This window comes from Halichoerus grypus, chromosome 12, assembly GCF_964656455.1.
Source record: "Halichoerus grypus chromosome 12, mHalGry1.hap1.1, whole genome shotgun sequence".
NCBI classification, from domain to species: Eukaryota; Metazoa; Chordata; class Mammalia; order Carnivora; family Phocidae; genus Halichoerus; species Halichoerus grypus.
The window spans coordinates 92642047-92660212 of NC_135723.1; the positions used below are offsets into that span (position 1 = coordinate 92642047).

At 38.7% G+C, this 18166-nt stretch overlaps 1 protein-coding gene across 1 annotated transcript in view; it reads right to left on the bottom strand.

The window, feature by feature from the left end:
• Positions 1 to 18166, bottom strand: part of KDM7A (lysine demethylase 7A) — an 84061-nt gene that overhangs the window by 9640 nt on the left and 56255 nt on the right. Inside the window, exons 10-18 of the mRNA XM_078059636.1 lie at positions 15231 to 15322; positions 12887 to 12976; positions 5846 to 6055; positions 4245 to 4369; positions 3881 to 4035; positions 2503 to 2600; positions 1827 to 1975; positions 1466 to 1674; positions 39 to 124 (exon numbers count right to left, since the gene is read on the bottom strand). Of these exons, the coding sequence (XP_077915762.1) occupies positions 39 to 124; positions 1466 to 1674; positions 1827 to 1975; positions 2503 to 2600; positions 3881 to 4035; positions 4245 to 4369; positions 5846 to 6055; positions 12887 to 12976; positions 15231 to 15322 (1214 nt within the window). The remainder of the gene's footprint in view (positions 1 to 38; positions 125 to 1465; positions 1675 to 1826; positions 1976 to 2502; positions 2601 to 3880; positions 4036 to 4244; positions 4370 to 5845; positions 6056 to 12886; positions 12977 to 15230; positions 15323 to 18166) is intronic.

Below are 18166 nucleotides of genomic sequence, written 5' to 3' on the forward strand. Positions count from 1 at the left end.
CCTAAATCTCCTTTTGATGTTTCAAGCCTTGCATATACCTGAAGATGAAATCTGGAAGTTGTATCGAATTGTTTAATCCAGGAAGAGCTCCTCAAATCTTGTTCTTCGGTCTTGACATGGTACCCTAAACAGAAGTTTTAATTAAATTATCTCCACACAAATTTGATCATAACAAGCAAAATTAACCTAATGTTATAACTGAAAGTACATTTAGGTTGACGTTTTATTAAAAAACGAATATGTTAACTCTATTTACTCATACACTTTCCACCACACTGCTTTCCCTCTCAAAAACAAGAGAGTCACCAGCTCACAATCCAGCATGTTAATTCTTTAAATTCTCTCAAAGACTGCCTCTATATGACAGGTTTTGTGCCAGATGCTGAAAGCTCCAGAGTCAAATTCTATGGCCATCTGTTGTAGATGGAAAAGCCAAATGCAATATACTCTCTAAAACCGGTATATTTTTCCATACAGAATGAAGGCATATGCTTGCCTGAACTCTGCAGTACTTTCATAGAAGCCTTCTTTTCAAGTGAGGACCAAAGAAATGACAGGGAGACAGAATGGTGTGGACAGACAAGCCCAGACCTGAATTTGGGTTTTTCCATTACCGATGCATCTTTAGGCAAGTTACTTAACCTCTCTAAACCTCAGTTTCCTCTTACACAATAAGCCAAGATTTTGAGATCAAATAGTCCTGGGTTCCAATTCCAACACCACTGGATAATAATAGCTATGTAAAGATGGGCAAGTTCAATTAACTTCACTAAGTCTTCTTGCCTCTACCTGTAAAAGTCTTACTACATACACCAAAATGTGGTTTCAAGAATTAAGTGAAATGGATGTCAGGTTGCTGGTATACAATTCACACAACTAGGCGGGAATGAACACAATTTCTGCAACAGGCATTTGGTTTTCTTGTGGTACCATCTTCTCCCCCTTCCTCCTCAGACTTTCGGGCAACAAAATTTCCCCCAAAGGCACAGAGAACAAAACACTACATGGCCATCACGGGTACTGTCACTGAGTCTTCTCTTTCCCAATACTTCTTTTTCAAGTAGGAGAATGTCCTCAACCAGAAACGGATCAAAACTTGTTTTCCCTCCTGCGTAAGGAAAGAGGATTGATGGTTCAAGCCTAGCGGACCATGTAAGACGTCTCAACACTCTTTCCACTCGGAACAGCTTATGAAAGGAAACAAGTACTAAGTGTCTCACAATAGCAGTGGTAGGATTATGCTGGTGAACATAATTCTCCAGCCATTAATTTACATTTTGAGTTCTTATAACTTGCATCTTATATTTGTCAATATTATGTATTTTTTGGCCAACACGCTTAACATCATTTCCAACTACAGATGTGCAATTCTTATCCATAATGTCTAACCTCAACTAGGATTACAGAGTTATGAAGTTGGGGGTCCTATGTTACTTTTCAGAGACCGATCATTTACGTTTCTTACCATATTCCACTGGTTTATCACAGCGATACACCTGTCTAGCCTCATGGTTACTGCTGTGGCAGCCGCCGGGATCCTGGAGAGAGTCTCTTTCGCCACTGCAGCCTGTGCTTTGTATCTGCCTCTGTAAACATGTGGAGTAGTGCAACCCTGCCATAGACAACATGCCCTGAATAGCTTCTTCCTCTGTGCTCGTCGAGGTAGGACATTCCCTAAAGAGAAGTTAAGCAAAAGGACAAGAGCTTATTTCTTCATTCGGCATCTTCAGTAACATTTAAAATTAAAAAATGTTTTCATATACGCACAGAGTTTCATATAGTTTAAATCACAATGTAATAAGACTACTAACCATCAGAAAGCTTACCTTTTAATTGGAATTTCACTTCTAGATGGCTTCTGGCCCTTCTGAAGGAAGTTCCTCATCACAGTAGAGTCCTCCTTGAAGTTTGATGTTATTTCTTGTTTCTTTTCATCACCTGAACTTTCAGACTCTTCAGTGGTAAAATTATTTTTCTGAGATAATAAAAATAGTTAAATGGAAGCAAATCTATATAAGAAATCTGATTAAGTCTCTACTAACTAAAAACATTGTATCAGTCTAGGCAAAGTTAGAATCTTAATTATCACGGAATTATTTCTGTATTTCCTATGACAGAGTTAAAATCTCTAGTAATTACAGTATATTATTCCTTAGTAAAAAACATACAGTACAGGTTTTCTTTAAAGTGAAATGAAATATAACCTATGAGAAATATGAGAAATGTAAGAACAGTATCTCCATCCACCCTTTCTAAAACCAGACAAAAGCTATGTTTATCAAATGTAAACAGTCACATGACAGGATGCGTGTGTGTGTGTGTGTGTGTGTGTGTGTGTGTGTGTGTGTGTGTGTGATTACCATTACAGGGAAGACCTTGTGCCACAAAGGTCATAGAGACGGTCTTAGGGAAAAGCGGTCATTCATTTTCCCCCACAGGTAAAGGAAAGGAGGTGTCATCTTTCCATCAAACAATGCACAAGTCACAGGGGTTTGGGCATACCAGTGCATTGCAATCAGGTCCAGAGTCTTCTGAATCAGAAATATCAGAATATTCTGATGATCGATTCCTGAGTTCTGATTTCACACTTGTAAAAAACCCTGCAAAGAGAAAGGAAGAGAGAAAAAGAGAAAGTCAGTGGAAGCTTATGAACAGGGTGGTACCTGAAGTCAGACCAGCTTCCGCGCAGGTCCCGACTGCCCTGGCTCCATCCATTTCCACTGCTTTCATCTTCTTCATTCCTTTCTTCCCCCAAAGACTTTTCTCCCGAATTGACCAAGATACAGATTGCACTGTACTCTTAAAACGTTTGTGGCATTTACTGAACATGATGGTACATTCCTCATTTGCGTGGAAATTTTCTATCTCTTTCCAGAAAAAAACCTCCGATGCTAAAATTGCCTACAAGATGCTTTTCACTTTCCCTCTTGCATTTTTTCTCTCAACAGAAAACAAAAAGATAACTCTTCTAAACCTCAAAAGCACTCAAATAGACAGTGAATTCAACAAGCTTAAAAAGCAGGCTTTCCCACTGCTCTTCTCCCCCACACGGCGCTGCCAACTAACAACTGTTTGATAACTCCATTGATCAGCTGCCTTTCCCCTGGCGTGTGACACATGCAGAGTCACCAACTACAGCCATACCAAATTTACTTAGAATTAGCTGGAACTGAGGTATTCAACACAGATGAAATGTTAATTTTTCTTGTCAAGTTATCAAAGTATTTAACCACTTTTTAAAATAGAAGGAGGGTATAAGGAGGCCCCAAAAAATGCTAAGAAATTAAGACTTCACTCAAAGAAGAACGATCTCAAGAAGGAGGAGGCGTTACTATTTGTCACACTGATGATAACCAATTAGTAAGCAAGCAGAGGTCTTCCTGTCAACAGGCCATCAAACAGAACAATACATGGATTACTAGTAGCTTCAGAGAGCTAATTATATATGACTCCTAATTCTGAAAACCATATACATGTTAGCTAAAATTATATATGACACTGTATTAAAAAAATAAAAAATAAATAAAAAGAAACTGTATTAAACTTCTATCTTATTATTTCGAGTAGAGGCCCATAAGATGCAAAAGCTTTCATGTCACTCTTGTAAAAACTGTCACCCAACAAGGGTGTCACTGACCAGCACATACCCTCGTCACTAAAAACACCTTCCCTGGGCACGATACCTTGATTGGCAGTCACATTCACGTTTCCCTCATGGACACACTACTCAGAAATACTTCAGGTTTCTCCGAAGAGTATTAGGGACACGACAATTTTCAGTCCCACTACAAACTTAAGACCTTTAAGATTAGCACATGACTTTACATATTATCATGTAGGTAATAAGCAGACCTTCAAACGGCCATGAAAACAAACATACTGTTACGTGGCTTTTGAGACTCGTCATTCTCCACCCCTTCTATTCCTGAATTCTCTTCCATCTTCATTTTTGCCTTTTTTGTCCTTCTCTTGTCCTCCTCACTTTCACTATCTGCTGTATAAAGACTTGGATCTGCGAAGGGTTGTCTCTCATCCCTGCACATAGAGGGGAAAATAATCAAGTCACAAAACAGTGCGACATTGCAGCCAAACAGTATGCCCTCCCCCTTAATCTCCAGCTGGAGAGGAGAACTGAGACACTTTCCCTGTATGGGAGTCGGATGTGCACTGGTGGGGACTAGGGGTTAAACAGAGGGAATCCAAGGCAAACTCATCTGTATGACACTTTGCTCTACTTTACGTACTTAATTATCCTTCCATTTGTCAGCAGTAACCGTAGATCATTATCTTTTGCCCTCCATTCAGGTACCGTGGAAGATGGCTGGAGATGCTTGTTAAATTTTCCATTCAGTTTAGAGCTCAAGATGTCCTTAAAGTATAAAAACAGAACTTAACTTACCATCTGCCCTCAGATGTGCCTGCCTGCCTAAAGGAACCCAGGACGGCGCCACCTCCCGCCTCAGCCCTGCAGCCCGAACTGCGCACGGTGCGCCGCCCTGACACTCAGTGGCTCCTGAAACCAAAGCAGGACTATGGTTCCCCTTTCTGTCCAGCCACTAACAATAAAACACATTTTATAAAGCAGAATGTAAAATTTACATCAAGTAAATTCAAAGACACTTCACTCTTGCAGAAAGCTGAAGAGCTAGAGAAGCAGCGCCTTAATGTGTTTGAATTCTCTTTCCCTCACTCCTTCCTGCTGAAGCACCAGCTGCTGGCTCCTTTCCGGTCCTCCTACCCTTGACCTAATAATCCCTCCTTCCCACGAGGCACTGTCAGCAACTCCTGGATCACCACCCTGCTACCACTGGGGACAAAGGCCACCGTGTGACATAAAAGCACAACAGTAGCTGGTTTTTAAAAAAGAGTATTTCCTTCTTGTGGAAATTTCTTTCTTTAATAACAAATAGAACCTTTCATAATAAGCTAAGTCTTCTCCCAGAGGGCTAAGGGTTAAAGAGGTTCAGAACAACAAAGTTTAAAACAATATCAATACAATTATTTAAATGCAAAATCTTTAAGTTATAATTTCTATAGAATTTCTGCAAATATTTTAATTCAGAAATACTTCTATCTTACTCATTTTAAATTATTCCTGTCCTTTACTTAAGATGTGCAATGATGGATGATATGTCTCATCACAAACTCACTACCATGTTTTACAAAGGCCCCGGCCCCTCTTCCCTTTGTCCATTAAGCCAGCATTTCCCAAATTTAAATGGGTTTATTCTAATAGTCTCCCAGTCCGACAGTTGCCCGTGCTGGTACTGCTGGGGGAGGAATAGGCTTTCTGCACTTGCTCTTCCCTCTGTTTCCTCAAAGCTTTGTACCCACTTGACTTCTTCCAGTATTCGTCAGCTCAAATGCCACCACCTGAGAGGCTCTCTGACGGCCCCAGCTAACGTAGCGAGCCACAGCCTAGCCCCTTTACTCTCTCTCCCTCTACTGTTTCAGCTTCCTTCAGAGTACTTATTATCTGAAATTATATTATTTTAGTATATCTCTCATCTCCTATTCTTCCAACTTGAGCTGGAATGGAAGCTACACAATGGCAGAGACTTAAGTTTCACTCTGGTAACTTCCCCAGAGCCTAGAAGAGCATAGGTTATTTCGTAAACACTCAGTAAACATGTCCGGAAAGAAAATGAGATCTACTCAGCCTACTACACTGATGCCTAGAAAGCTGAAGCACATTCCCGGTCATGGACATCAGTACTATTGGCCCCTACAATGCTAAGCAAAGATTAGAAAACAAACATGGCCAGACTATTCTTTTCATTATCCCTTTAAAGAACTTTCAGGAACAACCAAGTCTCTTTCTATAACCATAAAACATAATACTTGCCTCTTCCCATGGACACATCTCTAACCTTCTGAGGACCTCCCTTGTATGGAGCTCTAGGATGTCTAGGTTAGAAGGAGTTCGGACATTATGATCTCGAAGTTTCCTCATCTTTCGTCGGGAATGGTATGGGGAAGTTGCTTCATTTGAGGATCGTGAAACTGGACACACAGTAGGAATTCCCTGAGATTTAACTGGTTTGCCATTTTCCTCCTTTAAGAATTAAATTCAGAGTGTTTTTATGACAAGGACACATATATACCTGACTCAATAATCAGCCATAAAAATATTTTAAAAAACAAAAACCATTCATATAAATAGCAAAGACCAAATCGTAACACTCATAAAATTCAACATCAGCTTTGCTGAGATCTTTATTCCCTTCTCTCCTCCACATAATATACTGTGAACATATTTCTTTGATTTTAAATATCATTTTAAAAGCTGGGTAGTATTCCACCATATAATTTATTGACCTAATACTTACTGGTAGTTATTATAGGCTGCTTCCAGTTCTTTCCTATGATGAACACTCTTTCATATATATACTTGAATAAATCAGTAATTGCTTTTTAAACCAAGGTCACCAATCTCTGTAGTTTTAAAAATTAACTCTATAAATATATCATGAAAAGCAGTGGTATACTCTTCCCCAACCCTGATTCCCATTCTCCAGAGGCAACCACTTGCAAGTTTCCTTTTATTGTAGTGACATATACATAATTTTGTAGCACATATGAGGTAATATATACATAACTTACCATTTTACCATTTTTAAGTGGACAGCTCAGTAGCCTTAAGGACATTTCACACTGTCATGCAACCACACATCACCATCCACCTCCAGAACTTAATATTCCCAAACTTAAACTCAGTGCCCCTTACACAGTAACTCCCATTCCTCCTTACCACCAGCCTCTGGCAACCTTCTACTTTATGAATTTGATGCTTCTAGGAACTTCATATAAGTGGAATCATACAATAGTTGTACCTTTGTGACTGGCTTATTTTGCTTAATGTATCTTTTTTTTTTTAAAGATTTTATTTATTTGACAGAGAGAGATAGCGAGAGCAGGAACACAAGCAGACTCCCCCCACAGCAGGGAACCCAATGCAGGGCTCAATCCCAGGACCCTGGGATCATGACCTGAGCCGAAGGCAGACGCTTAACAACTGAGCCACCCAGGCGCCCCTCACCTAATGTAATATCTTAAAGGTCCATCCATGCTGTAGCATGGGTCAGAATTTCCTTCTTTTTGCAGGCTGAATAATATTCCATGGTGTGTATATTATGTATATGCCACTTCTTGTCCACTCATTCCTCCATCATGGACAATTAGGCTGCTTCCACCTTTGGGCTGCTGTAAGTGCTGCCCCTAGGAACACGTATGAAAGTCCTGCTTTCAAGCCTTTTGGGTATATACCCAGCACCTGCAACTCTTACAGCTGTTTTTGTTGGTGGTAGTGTTACTTGTTCAGTTATTTGCCTCCAAATTTCTAATATGTTTAAACTGTTATTTCTTGGTTTTTCGGCTTTATTTTTTTTTAAGATTTTATTTTTAAGTAATCTCTATACCCAACGTGGGGCTCAAAACCACAACCCTGAGGTCAGGAGTCACATGCTCTACTGACTGAGCCAGCCAGGTGCCCCTTTTAGCTGTAGATGTTACTGAATTCCTACTACTCAAGATGAAGTCTCAATCCTTGCACACTTCTAAATGTACACATACTTCCTGTTCCTTCAGTAAACTGGACTTGGTAAAAAGTATTTACAACCCAGTGCCACACAGTATATTATTACATTTCCTTTTTTTTTTTTTTTTTTTTACATCTTTGACTTTCCCTTGAGTTTATAATTGTCTCACTCTATAGCTGCTTTGTTTTCTATGTATCTATCACTAGTTGATCCCAAAATTCTTTACTGGAAGAATGCAAACATTTAAACACATTAGGTAATCTATAAATTTTGTATTTTTCTTCGGAGACATCCCTCCTGGACAGGAATGCCAGCTAAAGTACAAGATGCCCAGTTCAATTTGAATTTCAGATAAACAACAAATATGGAGCCCTTCATCCTCCTGAATCCAACCCGGACTGGCTGCTCTCCCGGCCTACACAGGTCATCAAAAATCCCTCCTGCCCTGCTTGCACTCCACCACTTAAAACTGCAACCCCCACCACCATCTCTGGCTGTCACTCCCTATCTTTTCCCCCTTCTATATCTTTCTTCATAGCATTTGTCAATTCCTGATACATTAAAATATTTATGGCTAGTCTCTTCCTACTCAGCTCCATGAAGGCAGAGCCTCTGTTTTCTTCCCTGCTCTCTGCCCATCTGGGTATTCCATATTTGTTGGAAGAATTCCAGAGCTCCTTTTTTGGCTTATTTCCTCTCTTTTGGAACAGCACCCCCTCTAAGAGTTTCCTGAGAAGGGGTCCATGGGAGGTAAATTTTTTGAGATCTTGCCTCTTTGACATCTTTTTTTAAGATTTCATTTATTTATTTGAGAGAGAGCAAGAGAGCACAAGCAGGGAGGGAGGCAGGCAGAGGGAGAAGCAGGTTCCCTGCTGAGCAAGGAGTCCTATGTGCGGCTTGATCCCTGATCCCAGGATATACTCTGTTACATGCATTCTAAAATGTAACCACTATGTGCCTTGGCATAGGTCTTTTCTCACTCACTGTACTTGGGCATTCTGTAGGGAAGATGTGTCCTTGAATTCTAAAACATCATCTTTGACTATTCCTCTAATTATCTTCTCCTTGTTTTCTATGTTCTATCTGGACCTCCTATTATTTTGATGGTGACTATGTAAAATGACCTTCTAATTTTTCTGTCCTATTTTAGTCCTTTTTTTTTTTTTAACTTTATGAGAGATTTTCCCAACTTTATCTTCCAATGATTTTACTAAATTTTTTTTAAGACAGAAAGGAGTTTCTTGGGTGTTTTTTTTTAAATTAAGATTTTATTTATTTATTTGTCAGAGAGAGAGAGCACAAGCTGGGGGGGGGGGGATAGGAGCAGAGGTAGAGGGAGAAGCAGGCTCCCCACTGAACAAGGAGCCTGATGTGGACTCGATCCCAGGACCCTGGGATCATGACCTGAGCCGAAGGCAGATGCTTAACCAACTGAGCCACCCAGGCTTCCCTATATTTTGTTTCTATTATATTTCTAATTTCCAAGAACCCCTTTTCTTTCTTCTTTTAATGTTCCTTTGTTATAGCCATCTGTTCTTTTTTCATGGAAGCAATATTTATGTACTCTTTTCTCTCAAGGATATAAATTATTAATATTTGGGTTTTGGGCTAAAGAACTTATTTATTTCCTTCAAATACATTTTTTTTCTTTTTCTCCTTTATTTTTGGTCGTCGTCTTCAAAACTCTTCCTGGCACTCCATGCATATTAAAAGAGAAAGCAATAAAAGCTAATTGATTTCAAGAAATGGTATGTTTATCTAGAGAACTAGATAAACATATGGGAGGAAAATAATGCCTTAAATTTACCTTATGCTACACACAAAAATTCACGATTAGCTATTTACCCAATTGTAAAACAGGCTTCCAGAAAAAAAAAAAGTATCTTCAACCCTTGGGGTGGGCAAAGATTTCTTAGAGAGGACACTAAAAAAAACTAACTATAAATAAGAAACTATAAATAAGAAAACTAATTTACAAATTGATCTTCTATAAATAAGAAAACTAATTTACAAATTGATCTTCTTCAAAATTAAAAATTTCTGTTCGGAAAAAGACACCATTAAGATAATGAAAAGATAAGCCACAGGCTGTGGTTTGTAAATATTCACTATATTCATCATACATGAATGCATGCATGCCAAATGACAAAGAACTTGTGTCTAAGATATATAATGAACTCCTACAAATCAATAAAAACAACATAATTTCTTAAATGGTCAAAAACTTCAAAGAGGTACCTCATAAAAAAAGATATCAAAAACTAATGATGTAATGTATGGTGATTAACATAACATAATAAAAAAAAAGAAAAGATACACAAATAACCAATGCACAAGAAAAGGTGCTCAACATCATTAGTCTTTAGGAAAATGCAAATTAACACCACAATGAAAGACTATTTCATACTCTCTAGAAAAGCAAAAATTAAAAGACGGAAAACACCAAACACTAGCAAGAATATAGAATGACAACTCCTACACGTTGGTGGTGACAGCAACACAACCATTTTGGAAAACTGTTTGGCAGATTCTTATAAAGTGGAAATTCACTTATGACTTGATAACTCTACTCTCAGGTACTTACCCCCCGAAACATGAAAACATGTATTTGCCACAAAAGACATACAAGGTTGTTTATAAGTTTTATTCATACTAGCCCTATCTGTATATGACCCAAATATCCATCGAAAGAAGAAGGGAAAACAAATCACGGTTTATTCATTCAATGGAATACCACTCAGCAACAAAAAAAGAACTCCTGGCAGATGCAACAACATGGATGAGTCTCAAAAGCATTATGCTGAAAGAAGCCAGACACAAAAATAGGATATACTGTATGATTGCCTTTATTTGAAATTAAAAAACAGGCAAACTAATCTGCGATGAGAGCCACACAGGTCTGAATGGTGGTAGCTTATGGTAGTCAGACTGACTAGAAGGGGGAGAAAAGACTTTCTGGGATGACAAAAATGATTTATAGGTCTCAATGGCAGTATTCATTACACAAGTGTCTACTGAGTTTTCATCAAAACTCAAACTGTACTTTTATGATCTGTGCATTTCACTGCATGCAAAAAGAAAAAAGCTAACTGGGAGCTCTGTGTGAGTAGGGCTTGGGTTCATTGTAGGAAGCTGCCTGGGTTGTTCCATCGGAAGGTTTCAAATGGTCACTATCAGTGGATCTTCTTGGCCTGGGAGGTATAGGCCAGGCTGCTAGTGTTTGGAGAGTCAAGTGGAAAAAGAACCATTCACTATGTAGACTGTCACTTAATCCTCTTGTTTTCAGTATGGTACCCATGTCCCTCAGCTGGGTTCAGTGTCCCGAAGTCCAGTCTCAAGTTCAATCTCTCAAACAACTAAACCTCTAGAGTTTTCAGCATGTGTTAAGATAGGGATTTGGAAATCAATTCATTTCTTAAATGGACCTATAATCAATCCTGTTCTCAATCCCACCTCCACTCATATTCAGAGAGTCCTAGTATCCCTAATTCCTGGCTTTTTGTAGGTTCTCCTGTACAAGTAAGACTTGCCTCTGGGCTTTTCCCTCTGCCCACACAATTCTGGCTCTCTAGCCAGCTAAACCAGTGATCACTTGTATATTTGCTTTCCAGCTTCCAAAACTGGCTGGAGTTCATCTCGATTATTCTCTATGTCTTCAGGAATATCTTTTTTATTCTTTTTTTTTTAAGATTTTATTTATTTATTTGATACAGAGGGAGTGAGCAAGCACAAGCAGGGGGAATGGCGGGCAGAGGGAGAGAGGGAAGCAGACGCCCCACTAAGCAGGGAGCCCGATGTGGGGCTCGATCCCAGGACCCTGGGATCATGACCTGAGCCAAAGGGAGACGCTTAATGTCTGAGCCACCCAGGTGCCCCAAGGAATATCTTCTTTATTCTTTTACTATCCTTTTAGTTCAGGTATGGTCAATCTACCAAGTTTAATTAGAATCCTCTTATTTTATTAAAGGGAAAATGCTCAATTAAGGGATATGCCATTTAGAAAGCACAAACTAATTTATACTTCCTAACCAGCAGGACAAGAATATAGAATTTTATCTCTGCCCATTAGACAAATGATCATATGAAATCACAAATTTGGCATAATGTGGCTGAATACATTTTCACATACTGAGGACATTTTTCATATTTTTATTGGATTGTCATTTCTATTTCTTCTTCAGTGAAATACCTGTTTATTTTCTTTGCATATTTTTCTACAGCCATTTTGCTGCCTTCTGTACTCTCAACCCTCCAATTTTTAAGAAAAATAAACACGTTGGCTACTTTTGCCCAATTATTCTTGCAGGTATAACTCAGCATTTTAAATACGTAATATTAACTTAGTACTGACATATTTTAGAAATGACATTTATTCAATTATTGTTTCACTTCTCTTAGTAAAGATTTATAGTTTTCAAATAGACCCACACCTTTCTTACTGAATTTATTCTTATTTTGGTTATCATATATGAGATTTATATATTTATACATCTACATATATATTTAAGATTATATATGTGACTTTTGATTAAAAAATCTATTTATGTGCAATTACTACCACTCTTTAAAAATAGAAAATATTTTTCTGCCATATCTGAACACCCTGAGAATTATATGAAATATTCTATCCAAGGATATTAAACGCAGCACTTCATTATTTCTTAGATGTATACCTCTTCCATTCCCCAAACACAGCCCTAATCTAAGCTGTTAAATTACCAGGTAGCCTCCATTCCTCCACTTAATTTCCTTTCAGTTCAAGCTAGACACTAACAACCAGCTTCCTGAAGAATTACTTTAATTAAAATCTCCTTTAATACCCAGAATAGCTCCTAATTAATAAGTTAAAACACTTAATCTCAGATTTTATGGACTTTTATCAAGGGGCATTTACATAACCAAGTTGTTCTAATACTTCAGAGTCAAGGGGGTCTCCTTGCCTCACGCCACTTATAGCATCCCAGTTTCCAAACCAGCTTCACCTGGCTCTACTCACCCCACCTTACATTTTCTCTCTTCCTCTAATTACTTAACACATACTCATCTCTGCATAGCAGAAATGAATGGGATCTGAAATTTTGTGTATGCTGTATTTCTTATTCTTGGAGTATGCTGAAGAAACTGAAGTAACTGGTAACTGCTTCCTTCTTACCTCATTAGGATACAATAATCTAAATTTCTCTGTAGGACTTTGGAAGCCTGAAAACCTGAGAGTCCTTCCAAGACACAGCTCATTCTATTTCATCTAAGAGTATAAGGGCTTTTGAAGTTTGTAATGTGATGGTAGATCCATTTGCTTCTCAAAGGAGACAGTAACCAAGCATTTAGATGACAGTTTCTACTCTTACCTCTATTGCTCGAATTACTTTTGAAAGTTCTTTAATAAGATGTCCAGGTCTGACATTGTCTGGGATCTCAAAGGCATGTTCAGATACAAGCTGTATTTGGATTAACAAAGATAAGACAACCAAAGTTATTTACACTGTAATAGACAAAAACTAGTTACTAAACAAATTTTGGATTCTCTAGATTTTATAGACACAGCAAAATACTAGTAAGCCAGGTCTCAGAGTTCATGTAGTTGGTACAATACTCTTTAAGGAGATCCTTATTAACTTACAAAATCCTCTTAGCTTGAGTTAAAGATGGACTGTCTCACAGTGAATTTTGCTTTATACTGAGAAGTAACCCTGTACTCTATCCCTTAAAGCCTACTGTGATTCTAACTACTACTATAATTAGTAAAGTAACTAATTAAGTCCAGCATTTAATTCATAATACATTAGGATTTATAAGTGGGAACACAGGCACTAAAAAAATGATCCTCTTTCCTATGGGAGGTCTGATTTTGAATAAATTTTTGTAAGCTTTTTTTCTTTTACTAGGAAAAAGATCCCATCAATAGGACAGAGGAATCGCTGAGTTACCACATCTATCTAAATGCAAACTACTGTCATTATTTCTTATGTCTATTTCTAAATAATAACCTTTGTATCTAAGAACATTTTAATTTTTTAGACGCATTCAATATGCTAGTTTTTACTTTTGCTTTACATCTTCTCCTTGGTTTTAGCATAATTTGTTAAAACAGACTAGTAACAACAGATTAACAATAAGTGCTAACTGTGTCAGTCAAGATTCTATACTGTTAAGCACTTTACGAGCATTAACTCATTAATCCTTTCAACAACACTATGACAGAGATACTACTATTATTCTCATTTTACAATTGAGGGAACGAAAGCACAGAGGTTCGCTAGTTTATTAGCAGCACAGCTGAGATATGAACCCAAACATCTGACTCCAGAGTCCATGCTCTTGAGCACTGTGCTGAGCTGCCCTCTCCTGGTGGCGCAAGGTGAAGAGAGAGTTAAATGCAAACATCATGCTTTTAAAAGAGCACTTCAAATGTCATGAATTAACAGTATTTATTACTGATGTATCTTACTGTGCATCAAAATCACCTACAATGTTTGTTAAAAACAGAGGTTCAGATCCCACCACCAATCTATTAAATCAGTATCTCTCAGGGAGGATCCAGGGAGTTTATTTTTTAAAAGATTCTGACAAACACACAAGTTTGAGAACAACTTATCTAAAGCCTTCAGCAGGTAACAAATTATACAGTTTTTGCAACATATACTTTATTTTGTTATTACCTTGTTACACAGTTCTGTAATGGACTTACTCCTTTCATCTACATGATGACCTCTCTGACCCTCAAAGACCTGATTTCTACTTTCCTGATTGCTTCCACAGTGCCGTGCTCTAGTGGGTACACAACAGCAATGGTAATCAAGTGAAAGGAGTAGAAAGTTACTGGGAGGGTAACCTATTAATAACTGTCTCCAGTATCTAAGAGCAGGATTTTTATTTCAAGTGGACATTCAAAAAATTAGTATGGAAATATATTTTCATCAGCTCACGTATCTATCACTTGTTAAAGAGTGGCATGTAAAGTTCCAGGAGGGAAATAAAGAGGAGCAAGTCCCTGGTTTTCAAGAGCTCATAAACCTAGTGAAGGGGATAGGAATATATTACTTTACAGACATTACTTTTAAGTCCACTGGCACAAGAAATGTGCTACATAAGCAGAAGGGAAGGACACGGACATGCTGATTCCAAATGGGGATCTGGGATGACCTCTTGGAGGCAGAAGGATTCAAATGCAAACATCACATTTTAGTGAAAAATGAGAGCTCCTGCTTGAAACTTGACCTCCCTTTTCCTTCATTCTTATGAAAGTCTAGCAGATGGAAAGGAATATGGGCTTTGCAGTCACAGAGACCGAGCTTTAGTCCGAGGTCCACCACAAAATCTTGGGCAAGTTACATAAAATTCTTTGAACCTCAGCTTCTCCATATGTAAAATGGGGATAACGAGAGCAGATGCGAGCTCAAAGTTATTTATTATTATCCTGTAACTACATGTTCATTTCTTAGTCAATATCCTAAATACATCTGAATTACTTTCTTTTTCAGATTAAAGAAATACTTACTTTATTCTCATAAATATAAACATAAACCAGCACATTTGTATACACTATACAATAAAATGGAGGTTGTACCAAAAGCGTGATTTCCATTCCCTCGACTGCCACCACTCACGTGCTGCCAAAGCAGCATAAGGACTCTTGTTTTCGATCTTGCCATAGAAACAGTAACAATTACTTCTCCAAAGAAAACGACTTACTTCTTTCTTCATCCATAACTTTAAAGCAGCATGCAGCGCCTTCACTCCCTGTACTAGGTAAGTCTGAGGCTGGAAACCATCTTCTCTCAGTTCTGTGGGGATGGAAGTGGGTGGGGAAAGGAGTTAAAGTGCTCCGAAGGTAACAGGGTCAGCTTCAGATGCTGAGCAATCACCAACTATCAAACTGTGTAACTTCTGAATTCCCAGAGAGGGAAAAAGGTGAAATAAAAAGCAAGAAAGAAAAAGAAACGGAATGACATTAAATGTGGTCGTACCGAATGCTCCAAGTAAATGGAAGCTCACAAACTGTGCTGAGTAAGAGACAAGTCACGGAACAATGTCGGCATGGATCTATTCACATGAACTCTAAAAATGGAAGCCATTAAACTACTGTATCATTTGTGACACAGGTGATAAAACTGAAGAAAAGGATTACCACAGAAGTCAGGATAGGGGTTCTCTTCAGAAGGCAGGGAGGAGGGTGCAGTGGGAAAAAATGACGGGATGTTTCAAAGGTACCGGCAAGGCTGAGCCAGGGGTACAGGTGGCCCAGGTGAGCCCTATAATTAATATTTAAACTGTCAGAACCGTGTGTATGTATGCAGTGTGCGGTCCCTACAGTCAGCCACGGGCATGACATAGCTCACGAACGTGAAGGTAAACACACCACACACACACACACCTTTTCCAGGTCTTTAAAATTATCTGAAACTCACACAAAATATATTAGATATGATCTAAAATTCAGGTAAGTTGAAGCAAAAGCAAAAGGTTTCACTTCTGCCAATGGCTAATTTACTTACATAAGTCCAAAATTAGTTCACTGTTCTATTATTACACTAAACACAGTTAAGTTTCATACACCTCATTTAACCCATCATATAAGCCTTGTAACAGTCTGACAGCTGGTAAATAACAGGCCACAGTGGCAAGTTAAAAGATCAGGGATGGAAGAACATAATGTGGCATGACAAGGCCACCATCCCTGCTTCCAGGATGAATGCCTAGGATGATGGCAATTGGTACAATGGTCATTTCACCCCAGCCTTAGTGGGACTGGATTGACTCACTAGTACTGCCAGGTATCCTAACCTGTACTGATCCAGCTGATGAAATAAAAATATGCTAAAACCTGACCTACCAATATCCTTTTACAGTAATCTCTTTTAAGTCGTTAATGTATAGGGTCATCTATTCAATCAGACCTCAACGTGTCTGAACTCTCAATGGCCTAAAACAAAGGCTAAATCATTCTAAGACTAAGCACTTTGCTGTTTGTGGCTGCAAGAGGAACAGCAAGATTTTACCTTTCAGATAAATTCTTTTTTTTTTTTTTTTTTTTTTAAGATTTTATTTATTTATTTGACAGAGAGAGACACAGCAAGAGGGAGAACACAAGCAGGAGGAGTGGGAGAGGGAGAAGCAGGCTTCCTGCAGAGCAGGGAGCCCGATGCGGGGCTCGATCCCAGGACCTGGAATCATGACCTGAGCCGAAGGCAGACGCTTAACGACTGAGCCACCCAGGCGCCCCATCCTTTCAGATAAATTCTTAATTTTGTTCTAAAAAGTTGACTGAAGAATCCCCTCTTGGACATTAGGAAAAAACATCACTTGAAGTGTGGGTGTATGTTAGTGAGGACAGAAAAGATGGAAAAAGACTCTGAACCTTCTGCGTACTGAATTGCCAATCTCTTATCTGGAGGGTTCGGTAACCGGGTTTTATTTCCAAAACACAAGGACATTTACAAATTTTTTGTAAGTATTTGTAAGTGTTCCTATTTTTCTAGGCTTCTACTTGGATAGGAGACTGAAAACTTTACTGCCCATCACTCTACTAGAAGCTACATACGGCAACTCTATGTGTGGTCCCCTGTGAGATTCCTGCAGCCAAGACACCAAGACACACTCACTGAAGATGAGCTGCCTCAGCCTCACCAATACCTGAAAACACTGAGTAAGTCAGGGACTCAGGATAAGGATGCATCTTTGGAGAGAGACTGGTCTTGTGGAGAAAGAAGCCAATCCTCTTCATCCATGGGCTCCTTCTTCCATCATACATATATACCTGCACCACATCAAGACATTGATCTCTATACTGCTGCACGGTGTGGGATGGGGCCCTACTGTTCCTTCCAAAGAGAATGAGGTTGTTTTTTGGTTTTGTTGTTTGTGGAGAAAATCATAAGTGATTTTATCATTTAATTCTGTGCATGCTACCCTGGGAAGTAAGTTATTGTTTCTTTTCATTTTACCTTTTCTTCTTGTGCAACTTTTAAATGGAAATTAAAAAAACCCATATGTTTAGAACAGACTTTACTGTTTAATCTGTTATAATAGTAGCACTATTTGCAAACTGATTAGAAAAGTCAAACAACACAAAAAGCAGACAAACTGTATTCTCATGGGCACAAGCAAAAGAACAAATAGAAGTAGACGCGACAATCAGTCTCCAATTTGACTGCTCAAAGATTATTAAACCAAAGATAAAACACCAAAATCTGAAATTCCACATAAAAAAGGTAGCTAAGTTTAAATAAATGTCCCCTCCCAAAACCATTTTCTTCAACAGACTCGTAGCCTGACCTTCCGCTGGTTTGTGCTAACAGGTGCCCTGGACCAGCCAGCATCATAGTCATAATGGTAATGGCACAGGCACTCCCTGGTTCTCTCAGGACATGAAAAATTCCCTCGATTTTTTTTTTTTTAAGATTTTATTTATTTAGGGGCGCCTGGGTGGCTCAGTCGTTAAGCATCTGCCTTCGGCTCGGGTCATGATCCCAGGGTCCTGGGATCGAGCCCCGTGTCGGGCTCCCTGCTCAGCGGGAAGCCTGCTTCTCCCTCTCCCACTCCCCCTGCTTGTGTTCCCTCTCTCGCTGTCTCTGTCTCTGTCAAATAAATAAATAAAATCTTAAAAAAAAAAAAAAAGATTTTATTTA